The sequence below is a fragment of the Leptonychotes weddellii genome, chromosome 15, assembly GCF_054177405.1.
Source record: "Leptonychotes weddellii isolate Sample4059 chromosome 15, ASM5417740v2, whole genome shotgun sequence".
NCBI lineage: Eukaryota > Metazoa > Chordata > Mammalia > Carnivora > Phocidae > Leptonychotes > Leptonychotes weddellii.
Genome location: NC_138383.1, coordinates 17,465,646 through 17,480,579, shown reverse-complemented (window position 1 = coordinate 17,480,579; position 14,934 = coordinate 17,465,646). Strand labels below are relative to the sequence as shown.

The 14,934-nt window shown below is 42.5% G+C and overlaps 2 protein-coding genes and 1 long non-coding RNA gene across 18 annotated transcripts in view; 1 reads left to right on the top strand and 2 right to left on the bottom strand.

The window, feature by feature from the left end:
* BRCA1 (BRCA1 DNA repair associated) overlaps window positions 1–3,238 on the bottom strand; it is a 63,622-nt gene extending 60,384 nt beyond the window's left edge. For 11 of the 14 annotated variants that reach the window (XM_081804914.1, XM_081804910.1, XM_081804912.1 and 8 more), the window contains exons 1-2: window positions 2,772–2,910; window positions 1,228–1,313 (exon numbers count right to left, since the gene is read on the bottom strand). In XM_081804914.1, coding sequence (XP_081661040.1) covers window positions 1,228–1,313; window positions 2,772–2,846 — 161 coding nt within the window. In that variant the 5' untranslated portion in view covers window positions 2,847–2,910. Of the gene's footprint in view, window positions 1–1,227; window positions 1,314–2,224; window positions 2,580–2,771; window positions 2,911–3,157 lie in introns of those variants that run through there. The other 3 variants (XM_081804917.1, XM_081804916.1, XM_081804915.1) reach the window with 3 other exon arrangements.
* Window positions 2,863–14,934, top strand: part of NBR1 (NBR1 autophagy cargo receptor) — a 27,980-nt gene continuing 15,908 nt past the window's right edge. For 2 of the 3 annotated variants that reach the window (XM_031021836.2, XM_006750535.3), the window contains exons 1-5: window positions 3,316–3,473; window positions 7,582–7,692; window positions 10,252–10,314; window positions 11,018–11,036; window positions 12,266–12,288. In XM_031021836.2, the coding sequence (XP_030877696.1) occupies window positions 7,591–7,692; window positions 10,252–10,314; window positions 11,018–11,036; window positions 12,266–12,288 (207 nt within the window). In that variant the 5' untranslated portion in view covers window positions 3,316–3,473; window positions 7,582–7,590. Of the gene's footprint in view, window positions 3,119–3,315; window positions 3,474–7,581; window positions 7,693–10,251; window positions 10,315–11,017; window positions 11,037–12,265; window positions 12,289–14,934 lie in introns of those variants that run through there. The other variant, XM_031021835.2, reaches the window with a different exon arrangement.
* The window catches only part of LOC115942798 (uncharacterized), a 56,222-nt gene continuing 54,872 nt past the window's right edge, over window positions 13,585–14,934 (bottom strand). The window contains exon 6 of the long non-coding RNA XR_014140465.1: window positions 13,585–13,607. This is a non-coding gene — a long non-coding RNA (uncharacterized LOC115942798). The remainder of the gene's footprint in view (window positions 13,608–14,934) is intronic.

Sequence of the window (14,934 nt, the reverse complement as noted above, 5' to 3'; positions counted from 1 at the left end):
ATCAAGCCCCGCATCGGGCTTCCCGCTCAGTGGAAAGCCTGTTTCTCCCTCTCCCTCTGTCTCCCGGCTTGTGCTCTCACTCTCTCTCTCTGTCAAATAAATAAATAAAATCTTAAAAAACAACAACAAAAAGCTTGACTATTCTAGCCCCCTCTTTATAGATGAAGAAAAACAAAGGCTCACTCAAAAAGTCAGAGACTTGCCAAAGGTTTTGATGATTTGCAGTATTCCTTTTTTAAAAGATTTTATTTTTAAGTGATCTCTACACCCAATACGGAGCTCAAACTCACAACCCTGAGATCAAGAGTCACATGCTCTGCCAACTGAGCCAGCCAGGTGCCCCAGTATTCTTATTTATTTTTTTAAAGATTTTATTTATTTGAGAGAGAGAACACCAGTTGAGGGAGGGGCAGAGGGAGAGGGAAAAGCAGACTCCCCAGTGAGCAGGAAGCCCAGCTTGGGGCTTGATCCCAGGACCCCAGGATCATGACCTGAGTGGGAGGCAGATGCTAAACCAACTGAGCCACCCAGGCGCCGCCCCCCCCCCCCCCCCGGCAATACTCTTATTTAAATATACAGGGCTAGTTCAACCAAAGACCTAACCACACACATGCACAAATTATTTGTGATTTTATTTTGCCACTATTAACTCTACCCATTCCAAGTGATTGAGCTGTTTTTAGAGCTTGGATGAAAAGGTCAATTACTCCAAACCAGATCTCTGCGGCAAAGTAGAATCAATCAAGACAGTCTGTGAGCTAGGAAAGAGAGGGGGGCTGAATATGTTAAGGGAGTAAAAAAGAAAGGGGAGAGGCAGAGTGGAGAAAAAGGAGTAATTTCCTATATTCCTAAAACTCCTGAGTTAAGAAAAGCAGCAACTTTATTATTATTTTTTTAAAGATTTTATTTATTTATCTGACAGAGAGAGACACAGCAAGAGAGGTAACACAAGCAGGGGGAGTGGGAGAGGGAGAAGCAGGCTTCCCGTGGCGCAAGAAGGCTGATGCAGGGCTCGATCCCAGAACCCTGGGATCATGACCTGAGCCCAAGGCAAATGCTTAACGACTGAGCCACCCAGGCGCCCCAAGCAGCAACTTTAATAGTCTAATCTTCATAGTTATTATAACTTTTTCTTCTTAATATATGCTAGGTCAATTCTACTTATTTGCATAGGATATAATCAAGTAAAGAAGAATCTCAAATTAATAAACTCTTCTGTCAACTTACCAGATTGGACACTCTAAGATTTTCTGCATAGCATTAAGGACATTTTGTACTTCTTCAACACGATCCGCAGGTAAATCCATTTCTTCCTGTTCCAATGAATTTTAAGGCATGAGCTTAAATATATATGTGTATATTTGTATGCATACACACACGTTACTTTGAAAGGTTTATAAGAACAACAGCCTAGTTTCATTAAATGTCATTTTTAAACAAGAAATTTAAGATTGGAGTGCTCTAAAATTATACCAATCATAGAATTAATGACAAAAGCTTTATTTTTTTTAATTTGAAAAGCTGTTTTTTTTGTAATTAAGACTATTTAAATTCCGTATTTTTTTTTTTTCACATAAAGCCTCTAAGCCACTTTTGGTCTTTTCCTCTCTCCAAGAAAAAGAAAGCCACAGTGGGGTGACTGGGTGAGTGATGGTAGCCTCATATTTCTCCAATCATCCTGGCTCTTTTCTTTTTCTTGCTGAAAACTAACCTCAACAAAAACAAAACCAATGCTCCCCACCCCTGCTCTTTCCCAGTGTTTCCCACTGGTCTGCATTCATCTCAGGATCCTCTTTAGGCACGTCCATGACAATAGCATCTGTGACTACTGACGCCCCTCTATTTTCTTCTTGTCCCTTCTCAGAAACGCGTATGAAGCCAGTTCTTTTTTAAGGGCTCTCCCTCCAACAAAATCCAGCATCCTCCTATTCTCAGACACATTCCTAGCCCCTTTCCCTCCTCAGGATCTCCTTCTCACATATACCAGCCGGTCTTTTTATACTATGATGCTCCCCTCAGGACACATTCCAGTTCCTGCCATCAGGATTCCCCCTCGGACATACCCTACCCCCCTCCCTTATCCTCAGTGTCTCTCCTGCCCCGAGACCCACAAAGTGCCCCCGTCCCCACGACTTCCCCAGACTCAACGTCTTAGTCTTTTCAGTTTCCACCCTCTGCCTGTCCCTGCCAGGTAACACCCATCTTGCTCTCCCACAGTCCACACCTTTTCCTGTCCCTCGGAGCACCGCTTGGACCCTCTCCCTTCCCGTGGGCTCTCTCACCTTCACCCAGAGCAAAGCGTCCGGGCTTCCCGGGTCCAGGGTCCCACTTCCCTGAAAAACTCCCCGGAATGCCCTCAATCCAGAAAGCCTTAGCGAGCTCACGTCGCGCAGTCGCACTTTCAATTTATCTGTAATTCCCGCGCTTTCCTGTTGCCAGGGAAACCGGCCGCAGCCACTGAGCGAGAACCTCTCAGAATACGAGATCGAAACACGTTACGGAAGAGCGGAGCAGAAAGAGCCGAGAGTCTCTCCGGGCTCCCGATTGGCCATCCATTCTTTCCCCGCCTTACGTAATTAGAAAGAGACGGAAGAGAAAGAATTCTCCCGGAGTTTTCTATTAGGCCCCTGCCCCCTCACCTCTACGCTTCCACTTACGGCTTATTACGTCATAGAGTTTGCTGGACTAGGGCCGGAATCACTACCTGAGGCCCGAATATGAGCGCAAGATAGTACCTGAAGCAGTCGCAAAAAGGGGCCCCGTTCCCTCACCATTTCCGCCTCAATGGAAGTCTCCAGTTTCGGTAAATAAAAAGATTGTGTGGGAAAAACTACGATTTCCAGCATGCATTGCGGATCGAAAGGCCTTCGCCACAGTGCTCCTTGGAAACTGTAGTCTTATGGAGAGGCGATTCCGACACCGGAAGCGGGCGCGATTCTCACGGCAAGCCAGTTGATAGTTTGAGGAGCTCGGTGGGCCTACGCACGTCGATAGATATGGATTGGAGTGTTAGGTTTTCGTATCTTGAGAGCGGCGAATAGGCTAAAGAACCTACAAGTCCCAGGAAGACTACAATTCCCATCCAGCCCCGCGAGTCTCGGGCAAGGAGACCACTAAGGTCAGTGACCTAAGGGAACGCGGAGGGCGCCGAATTTACCTGGGAAGGGGAAATGGACTTTGGCCCACGACGGCGCACTCGTAGTTCCGCCCCTCTGCCTCAGTGTTTGTTATTGTTGTGGTGTTCTGGCAGCTCCTGCCCCGCCCCTGCCCCGCATGATTGACCAATCAGTGGGATGGTAGTTTTGAGGGACAACTGGTAAGAGCCAATCACCTTGTCGGAAACTCAGAAACTGGGGACTAGGCCCTATTTCTATCCGCCATGTTAGACTCACCCTGCAGGGATAGCCGCAGAGCTGGCAGGGAACGGTTCTTGCGCTGGCCTCCGACAGGCGCCCCCCGGGGGCGGGGAGCTGGTAAGGAAGCAGCTGCGGTTACGGACGGGTGGGAGCACATCGCCACTAAGAGGGCTAGGGGAAGTTTAAGGAAGGGATCCTGCAAAAAAGAGGGGCTACTTTTTTCGTGTTTGGGGGGCAGCCAGTCTTGTTAGTGGCCGTATGAGGGAGCCGTTCGGGTCGAGCGGCCGAGGGGGCGGATATTGCCAGACAGATGGAGGGTCCGTGGCTTAGAACGTCGGCATCTGCTGATGGAAGGCCAAGACTCCCTGGCAGAAAGGGGGCCTACGCAGAGAAAACGAGAGAGAATCCTCAAAGGGTGGTGACACTGTCTTGGGGACGTGGAGTGCTAGGAAACGATAACTGGAAGACTAGGATAAAGTCTGCAAGGAAAAAAAAATGACACTGCCCACACAGCCTCCCAACCCCATCCCTCTCCGCTTGTTGAGAACCTCATAAGAGGTCTCCTTGGTCAGCGACCTCTGGTATTGGAAAGACACCGTGTTTCTTTTTTGTCAAACACCCAGCTATAGGTCACACATTTTAACCCCCGGATAGCTTGTCAGGCCTTTGTCGGAGACAGTAATCAAAGCTCAGGTTTCCAGGTCTGCTTCATTAATGGGATTTTTGGTATTCCTGAAAAAACTGACGTGGAGGAAAAACTGATTTGTGCCAAGCAGAGGTGAGCCAGTGGCGTGAACTTATAATAATGCCGGTTTTGAAAGCTGAAGGCCTAGGCCCCAGCCATCTGACTTTACTGACTTTAAACCTACAAGGACAGATGGTGCTAAGTATAGCTTTGGTATTTCCACACGTTCAAGATTAATGCTTTTGCTGAAAGAATTTTCACATAAAAGCCAAACAGAAATAGGCAATTCTTTATGAAGACCTGGATTTGATCCAGCTTAGCTAGAATCCCCCCACTTCCTGTTTTCTCTCATCAGCCTACCAGCTGGATAAGCTCCAAAGTAACTATAATTGTGTAATTTGAGAAAAGGGGAGTTAGATTAGTTTCCTTCTGGAGTCTCAAAAGTGTGGAAGTTCCCAGTTTCTCGGAAATTGAAAAGTGAGAATGTGTTTCAAAATACCCACTTTTTGGCTGACTGAATCAGTTACTTCATTTCCCTGATATTTTTTGCCCAAGAATCTGGGGAGTTGACAGGAATTCTGTCCAAATGTTAAGGACCCCAGGAATTGCATTCCATATAAATGAATACTAGATGTCGGCAGATTGGTGCTAGAAACTGGTATTTTTTTGGTAGTGAACTTGGCTCTAGGTAAAGACGAAGAATGGAAAAAATTGGAGGGTAATTGTTTTGGGATTAAAAAATCCCTGATCCTCAGAGTTCAAGGTCCTTTTTAATGACAGCCTCAATTGTATTATTTCACAGGGCAGTGCATTTTGGCTTCTAAAGACTAACTTATCGTAATCATTTTTATATTTGAGTAACGTTTTCAGAGAACTTGCACACACATTTTTATTTGACCTATTTTCAAATTAAGGAGCTGAAGCTTAGGGGTTAAATGACTTGCTCACCGTTACGTGGCTAGTAATGTGTCAGAGCTGTGTCTGGAGCCCAGCTCTCCTCAATCCTTTTGCTCCCTCCCCTGATACGCTGCAAACTCCTGAGACTTAGTCTTTTTCATCTCCTACCTCCTGTGCGTAGGGCAGAATCTGGTTCTTTGAAGAGATTTCTTAAAGATTTGTTGATGAATATGTTTAAAAGATGACCTTTTTCGGGGTGCCTGGGTGGCTGTCGTTAAGCGTCTGCCTTCGGCCCAGGTCATGATCCTGGGGTCCTGGGATCGAGCCCCACATCGGGCTCCCTGCTCGGCGGGAAGCCTACTTCTCCCTTTCCCACTCCCCCTGCTTGTGTTCCCTCTCTCGTTGTCTCTCTCTCTCTGTCAAATAAATAACTAAATAAAATCTTTAAAAAAAAAAAAAAAGATGACCTTTTTCATTATAACTTAGGTTTAGATTTTAACAAACTTTTTTCATAAAGTCCTAAGAACAAACCAATCTAACAACTCATCGGTAAATAAAATCCTTAATTAAAAACAACTGACCAGAGGGGTGCCTTGCCAGCTCAGTCGGTAGAATGTGCAACTCTTGGTCTTGGGGTTTTAGGTTCAAGCCCCATGTTGGCTGTAGAGACCACTTAAAAATAGAATTTTTAAAGAAAAAAAAAAACAAAACAAAAACTGACCAGAGAAGACATTCAGTTACAGAATTGTTAACTTCTTAGACATGATAATAGTATTATGGTTTTCAAAAAGCCTTTTTTTTTTTTAAGAATTACATGCTCAATTTTATGCACGAAGTAATGGCTGTCTGTCAGAATAATCCAATAGGGAACAGGTATTGCTATAATAAGATTAGTCCTGTGTTGATGATAATTATGGAAGATAGCTGATGGGTCCTTAGGGGTTCATTGTATATTAATCCTTCTCTTTTGTATATGTTTAAATTTTCCCATAATAGTTTTTTTTTTAATTAGATTACTATAGTTAGGTTAAAACAGTTGACTACTGTCAATCCATATAGGGGGAATTGGGTGGGGCAATACAGAAGTATAGATGAAATGAGGGTAGCCTTGAGTTTTCTATTCTAATTATACGTCCATCACTCTCTACTTTTATGTATGAAATTCTCCATAAAAGAGAAAAGTAAAACTACTAAAAAAAAAATCACATAAACTTGAATGAAAGGTGTTGACTGCTACCCCTGTGTAGTTTCTTGGCTAGTATTTTGTCCTCTAAATTGTTAAAACTGATCTAACAGAGAACCTGGGTTGCTCAAATTTAGGAAAAGGCTGCTTTTCCAAGAAAAAAAATGTAGAATGTCACTTTCAAGTTATGAGAATGTAAATTCCCTGAGGTTAGAGATCGATGGGTCTTATTCTTCTGTCCTGCTACTAGCAGATATTCAGTAGTATCTATTGAATTAACTAATCATATAAAGTTCCATAAAATCCAAAAGGATTTTACAAATGTTAGATGATTTCTGTGGGTGTGGCCAAAATTTACACTGTCTCAACAAGCATTTAACAGTGAGATTTGGGGGTACCTGGATGGGCCTCTGACTCTTGATTTCAGCTAAGGTCATGGTCTTGGGGTCGTGGGATTGGTGGGGCTCCACGCTCAGCGGGGAGTCTGCTTCTCTTCCTCTGCCTCTTGCCTGCTTGCGTGCACTCTCTCTCTAAAATAAATAAATCTTTAAAAAAACACACACAAAGGGGCTCCTGGGTGGCTCAGTTGGTCGAGCATCCGACTCTTGGTTTTGGCTTGGATCGTGATCTCGGGCTCCTGGGATCAAGCCCCGCATCAGGCTCTGTGCTCAGCACAAGAGTCCGCTGCTTGTCTCTCTCCTTCTGCTCCTCCCCCCCTGCCCCCCCGCCCACACACTCTCTTGTTCTGTTTTTCTCTCAAGTAAATAAATAAATAAAAATCTTTAAAAAACAAAATTACATGTTAAAAAAAAAGATAGCAGGAAGGGAAAAATGAAGGGGGGGAAATCGGAGGGGGAGACGAACCATGAGAGACTATGGACACTGAGAAACAAACTGAGGGTTCTAGAAGGGAGGGGGTGGGGGGATGGGTTAGCCTGATGATGGGTATTCAAGAGGGCACGTACTGAATGGAGCACTGGGTGTTATACGCAAACAATGAATCCTGGAACACTACATCAAAAACTAATGTAATGTATGGTGATTAACATAATAAAAAAATAGTACAAAATAAAAAACAAAACAGTGAGTTTGTTTTAAGCCACCCACCAGGTTATAAATAGGAGAAGAGGGTGCCTGGGTGGCTCAGTCGGTTAAGCGTCTGCCTTTGGCTCAGGTCATGATCTCAGGGTCCTGGGATTGAGCCCCACATCGGGCTCCCCACTCTGGGGATCCTGCTTCTCCCTCTCCCTCCTGCTCATGCTCTCTCTCTCTCTGGTAAATAAATAAAATCTTTTAAACAGATAGATAGCAAAAGAGCAGAGACACTGTTGTATTCACTCAGGTATCTTCCTAGCCTAGCCTGTATTAGGTCTTCACAAGCTTTTGTTGAATGCCTGTTTATGCAGTTTCTAGAACTGGCTCTAATATGTGTTCTCTCTCCCCCATCCTCTCAACTCTAGCCCCACAGCATGGAACCACAGGTTACTCTAAATGTGACTTTTAAAAATGAAACTCAAAGCTTTCTGGTTTCCGATCCAGAAAATACAACTTGGGCTGATGTCGAAGCTATGGTGAGTGTTACTTTTTTCTCCATCCTTTAAGCGTAATTTTTTCAAAGGTAGCTATTTTTAGCTGTGTTGTTTCATAGCTGTCATATTTGCCTTTTTTAGGCCTTTTGGAAAATTACCTTTGACAGGGGTTCAGTATTCATATAGATGTGCACCACCATCACCACCACCCCCCAGGGTACAAACAAATTATTTAATTTGCAGCTAGGACTTTTAAAAACTGTTTATTTTAGAAACAGCATGAGGAATGAATTGGTGTGGGCCTCACCCTAACCAGGCCCCAGCTAAATGTTCTGCCTGAGAGCAGATATGTTCCTGTGGTTTGTGAACCACCAAGGATATAACCTATGTTTTGCAAGCTAATCGTTTTTATTGCTAGGTCAGAGGTTGAGTATCTAAAAGTTGTGCAGTGGGGTACCTGGGTGGCTCAGCTGGTTAAGCATCTGACTCCTGATCTCAGCTTAGGTTTTGATCTCAGAGTAGTGAGTTCGAGCCCTGCATTGGGCTCCACACTGGGCCTGGATCCTACTTACAAAAAAAAAAAGTTGAGCAGAAAAACTCCCACAGGTGCTTAACTACTCATCTGTTCTTGTGTTGTTGTCAGTGCCTTTCTTCCTCTTGGTTTGCCCTTTGTACTCTTCTGTTTTTGTTTGGTTTGCAGTGGTGAATGTTTTACTTCCTACACAACTGTGTTTATCCAACGAAACTCTGGTAAAAGCCTGCTTTTATTTGGTTATGTGGAATGATAACTAAAAAGGAAAAAAAAAGGTGGGGAGACTTCACAAGATGATCTGATCTAGTTCTCTGTCTTCCAGCAATTATTTCTTTATACTGTTCTAAACAGGTGGTTATCCAGAAAGTTGGGTCTGTTTGTCAAATGATCTGAAAATTAAACACAGTTAGTGTTCTTTTTCTAGTAGTTAAATGAGTTGAACTTTTTTCTTTATTGTAAATTTTAAATTATACAAGGGTAATACGTGCCCATTATAAGAAGTGAAACAATCCAAATATATATAAAGAAAAAGTTACTATCTTTCTACTCCTTCCTCCTTCCATCCACTATTCCCGCCTCTTTGGGGTAACCAGTGTTAACAGCTCTGTATATACTTATCCACATTTTCCATGTTCATACAGATTTCGTCCTAGGATCGTACTATAAACATAATTCTGCAGTGTGCTCTTTTTCCCCAACAGTATATTACAGAGAGTTCTCGATCAATAGATAAGGATCTGAGCTCATCCTTTTTAAAGCTATGGATTGTCTACAATATTTTGATATTGTCCTACCATAATTTAACTATTTCTTACTGAAAGATTGTATCTAGTTTTTTTTTAATTGAGGTATAATTGCCCTATAACATATAGGTTTCAGGTGTACAGCATAACAGTTCTATTCGTATAGATTGCAAAATGATCACAATAAGTCTAGCTAACATCTGTCACCACACATAGTTACAATTTTTTTCTTGTAATGAGAACTTTTAAGATCTACTCTCTTAGCAATTTTCAGATATACAGCACAGTATTATTAACTGTATTTACCATGCTGTACATTACATCCCCAGGATTTGTTTTATAACTGAAGTTTGTACCTTTGACCACCTTCACCCATTTCATCCACCTCCCACCCCCGCCTCTGGCAACCACCAATGTGTTGTCTGTATCTATGAGTTCATTGTTGTTATTTCACTTACTCAGTGCCCTCAAAAAAAGGGTTTTTTTGTTGTTGTTGTTTTGCTTTTTACCATTGTATAATAAACTACGGGAGAGATCTCTTTGTCTTTATAACTTATGCACTGTTCTGTAGGATAGTTTCCCAAAGAGAGATTAATGGGTCACAATACCTGTAATTTTAAATTCTAATAGATACTGCCAGGTGCTTTGCAGAACAATTGTAGCACCTCATAGAAATGTATGACAAGGGGCACCTGGCTTTAGAGCTCCTGCCTTACCCTTAGGTCATGATCCCAGGGTCCTCGGATCAAGTCCCACATCAGGCTCCTTGCTCAATAGGGAACCTGCTTCTCCCTCTGCCTGCTGCTACCCCTCCTTGTGCCGTCTGTCTCTCTCAAATAGAATCTTTAAAAAATAAAAGAAATGTATGACAATACCCTGGATTTTTGACAACATTGGAAATTATGGCTTTAAACTTTTTTCACCATTCTGTTGAGATGACATCTCATTGCTTAAATTTACATTGTTCTGACTACCATTAAGGTTGAACATCTTTTCATATATTTGTTGGGCACAACTGTTTCTCTTGTATGAAATCTCTATACATTTTTGCCCCCTTTTACCTGGGTTGTGTTGATCTTAACAATTAGCAGTTTTGCAGATGGTCTTTGTGTATTGCAGATAATAACCCTTTGTTATGAGTTGTAAATACCCCCCCACTATTCTTTGTCTTTTGACTTTGTTCATGGTTTTTTTCTTTTATGCCATTTAAATGTTTGATTTTTACATAATGAAATATGCCCATCCTTTCTTTTATGACTTCTGGGTTTCTGTTACAACCTGCCTTTTTGATATCTTGATCATATAGCATGTACATTTCATTTGCAGGTAAAAGTTTCATTTGATCTGACCACTATTCAAATAAAATACCTGGATGAGGAAAATGAAGAGGTAAAGTATATGACGGTACCCATGGCCAGGTATCCAGAATAGGGATCTTATTTCTCAAGAGTGATGGTGGATTGAAAAGTTCAGACTAGTGTTTTTTTCATTGTGTAGTGGTTTAAATGTACTTGATAATTGCATGTTCTGAGCTGACAGCGGCATCTGAGATGGAGTTAAGAAATAAGGAAGCAACATTGAAGAAGGAAACTTGAGAGATAACTTCTAAAACTATATAGTGATACAGTTCAAATATCTTACAAGCTGCCATTTAGTTTATAATAATAAAAATAATGGCAAACCTTTATCGAGTGGTTACATGTCAGACTAACAACACTACTATGTATTAGGTGTTATGTTATTATCTATCTTTTACCCATAAGGGAACTGAGGCCCAGAGAGGCTAAGTAACTTGCCCAGAAGCACAAAAGCTTGGAAATAGTAGAGTAGCGGTTCATTCCCTACCTTCTGGCTCCAGAGCCCAGGCTCTTAACCACTGTATTATGTTGCCTCTTAATGTACCTGAAATATAAGGAGGATACAGGAGTTAAGCAATAAAAGTCCTTAATTATTATTCACAATTAGTTCATGATAATGGAAAAGCTGACCCCCAATCTGAGATTGTGCATCTTATCTGTGAGGCTGGTCCTAGTAACAAAAATGTTCAACTGACAGGAAGTTTATATTCACTGTTGCTTTTGTCCTTTTACAGGTATCCATCAATAGTCAAGGTGAGTTCCTGAGAGAACCTGTTCAGCCATATTTAAAAGCTTTAGTCTGTTCATGAGTGTATACACTTCCACTTCCACTCAGATCTTGCTGCAGTATTTATTTTAGAGTGGAATTTAGTATGCAGTAAATTGACACCTGATTCACTCAGCCATCGGCATTAGATACATAGCGGATTTTTATTTTGTAGCAGTTTTTTGTATGTAGATTAGTGCGTTTGATTGGACCCTAGGACAGCTTTAATGGAAGGTTCTCTTATATTTAAGATGGTAATCTTCTGAAAATATGCCTCCCAGTTCAACACATACAACTCTGTTCTCCTGGTGTTGCCTTTGTCCCTGACTTGGTATATATATTACTGTCAACTTACAAACATATAAAATGGTATTCCAGAATTTAATTATAAGATGGTTGATTGTTCAGAGCTTGGAGCACCTTTTCCCACAGGAACAATGTTCTCTTTGAAGAATAGGCTCCCAGGCTAGCCCCCCCCAAAGCTTATTTTAACCAGCTCTAATTTTTTTTTTTTTTTTTTTTACAAATTGAAGGTTTATGGCAACCCTGCATCACTTTTTCCAACAGCATTTGCTCACTCTGTGTCGCATTTTGACAATTCTCTCAATATTTCGAACTTTTTCATTGTTATTATATATATTATAATGATCTGTGATCAGTAATTACGACTTGCTAAACCCCAATGATGGTTAGCATTTTTTAGCAATAAAGTATTTTTTTAAATTAAGGTATGTACCTTTTTTTTTCTAGGCATAATGCTATTACACACTTAATAGATTGCAGATAGTATAAACATAATTTTTATATTCACTGGAAAACAGAAAAATTCATTTGACTTGCTTTTTTGCGATATTCACTTTTGTAGTGGTCTGGAACCAAACCTGCAGTATGTTGGAGGCCTGCCTGTATTAACAATATGCATGAACTCTCATGAGTCCTGAGCTTCCCTAAACCTAGTATGAGGCCGCTGGGTTGAGGTTTCAGTAGCTGGAAGGCTCCAGTAGCAGAAAGAGGGGAATTTAAGAGAGAGAACTAATCTACAAGTAGTTTCTATTTACAATGGGATCGGAAGGGAGTTTGTCAGCAAAAAGGTAGCAGCTGTTCATGTATAAGGATTGTAAGCAAAAAAATCCTTAAAAGTAAGGATTGGCTGTACTTAAATAGAATCTTTGGGCTGGTGAAGAAATATCACAGTATATGTTCTTTGTCTTTTTAGGAGAGTATGAAGAAGCACTTAAGGTAAGGATCATTGATCATTTCATCTTATTTTCAAATAATTTTAAAACTATTTACTGACTAGGTGTGCCTGGGTGGCTCAGTCGGTTAGGCAGCTGCCATCGGCTCAGGTCATGATCCCAGGGTCCTGGGATCAGGCTCTGCATCGGGCTCCTTGCTCAGTGGGGAGCCTGCTTCTCCCTCTGCACCTCCCCCTGCTTGTGCTTTCTCCCTCTCTTGCAAACAAACAAATAAATAAATAAAATCTTTTTTAAAAAATTTATTAAAACTAGAACCTGAATTCCAGTAGCCATGGGCAGACATTAATGAAACACAGCAGAACAGATTTTTATTTCTTTTTTAAGATTTTATTAATTTATTTGTCAGAGAGAGAGAGAGAGAAAGCACAACCAGGGGGAGCAGGAGGCAGAGGAAGAAGCAGGCCCCCTGCTGAGCAAGGAGCCTGATATGGGACTCGATCCTAGGACCCTGGGATCATGACCTGAGCCGAAGGCAGATGCTTAACCAACTGAGCCACGCAGGCATCCCAGCAGAACAGATTTTTAGAGAGAATGTGATGAGTAGGGCTTACCACTCAGCCAGGCAGCTCCTGATATAAAGATTCTTTTCTAGTTATTGTTTCCTCTCATTTTTGGTCTTGGTATAACCATTGTAGCATTTAAAAATACAAAGAGGGGCTCCTGGGTGACTCATTTGGTTGAGCATCTGACTCTTGATCTCAGCTCAGGTCTTGATCTCAGGGCCATGGGTTCAGGCCCCTCACTGGGCTCCACGCTGGATGTGGAGCCTACTTAAAAAAATAATAATAACTGAAATGATGCTTTCTGGTCCACACTTTTCGTCTTCCTTTACCTTGTTTCCTATAGAATGTTACAGGATAATGCAGGAGAATTTAAGGTACAAACTATTGAGTTCACCTCTTGTTTGTCAATAATGATTTAGAGCATTCCTCAAGGTCACTTCTTTAAGGTGTGCCCAGCTGTCCCTTCATTACCACCTTTGTAATTAAGATTTTTTCTTTAAAGTTTGACTATCCTTTATGAACTTCTAATCCACGACTAAACTCTTTTCCACAATCACTTTTGGTCTAGGGAGGGAAAGGGAAGATTCTCTTTTTTTTTTTTTAAAGATTTTATTTATTTATTTGACAGAGAGAGAGAGACAGGGAGAGCGGGAACACAAGCAGGGGGAGTGGGAGAGGGAGAAGCAGGCTTCCCGCTGAGCAGGGAGCCTGATGCAGGGCTCGATCCCAGGACCCCGGGGTCATGACCTGAGCCAAAGGCAGATGCTTAACGACTAAGCCACCCAGGCGCCCCAAGATTCTCTTTTTTTAAGTAGGCTCCATCATGGAGCGCCCATTGTGGAGCCCAAGGTGGGGCTTGAACTCAAAATCCTGAGATCAAGACCTGAATTGAGATCAAAAGTCTGATGCTTAACGAGCCATCCAGGTGCCCCAAGGCAAGATTGTTTTAAATTGGGAGCTGGTTTAACCCTTTCTCTTGCCTGGTCGAAATCGCCATTGTGGGTGCCACTGGATTCAACAGTTTAGCCAGTCTTCTTGGTTTTTATTCAGAAATTCTTATTTACCAGCTGTCTCTTGGTTTTGGACATTCGGGCCCCACCCTGGTTTCTCTTAGTTGAGATACTCTGAGTAATCTCATGCTTCACAATTTCCTTCTTCCCAGTTTTCATGTGGTCTTCCTATTTCCTCTTTGCCTTTTTTTTTTTTTTTTTTTGAGAGAGTGCACGGGGAGCGATGGGGTGGGGCAGAGGGAGAATTTTTTTTTTTTTAAGATTTTATTCATTTGAGACAGAGAGAGAGCATGAGCAGAGAGGCAGAGGGAGAGGGAGAAGCAGGCTCCCCGCTGAGCCAGGAGCCCGATGTGGGGCTCGATCCCAAGACCCTGGGATCATGACCTGAGCCGAAGGCAGACGCTTAACCATCTGAGCCACTCAGGCGCCCTGAGAGAGAGAATCTTAAGCAGGCTCCACACGCAGCGTGGAGCCCAACTTGGGGCTCGATCTCATGACCCTGAGATCACAACCTGAGCCAACCAAAATCAAGAGTCGGATGCTTAACTGACTGAGCCACCTAGCTGCCCCATTTCCTTTTTGCTTTTAAGGTGTTGTAACATGCTGTCCCCCACACCCTTTCACCCTTTACCAACTCCTGGCTTTTCTCTTTCCCTATTCTCAGAAGCTACAGTAATTTCACTCAAAAAAAGTGTGTGGGCTTCAAAACTCTTCTGTCTTTCCCATAATCACTGTTTACCTGTTTAGTCAGAAATCTCAGACTTCGGGGGATGCCTGGGTGGTTCAGTCGGTTTAGTTTCTGCCTTCGGCTCAGGTCATAATCTCAGGGTGCTGGTATCGAGCCCCACGTTGATGGCTGCGGAGCAGGGTGCCTGCTTGTCCCTCTCCCTCTGCTCCTCCCCCCACACACACACTTGTGCTCCAGTGCACACGCTCACGCACTCTCTCTCAACTAAAATCTTTTTTTTTTTTTTTTTAAGATTTTATTTATTTGACAGAGACACAGCGAGAGAGGGAACACAAGCAGGGGGAGTGGGAGAGGGAGAAGCAGGCTTCCCGCAGAGCAGGGAGCCGGATGCGAGGCTCAGTCCTAGGATGCTGGGATCATGACCTGAG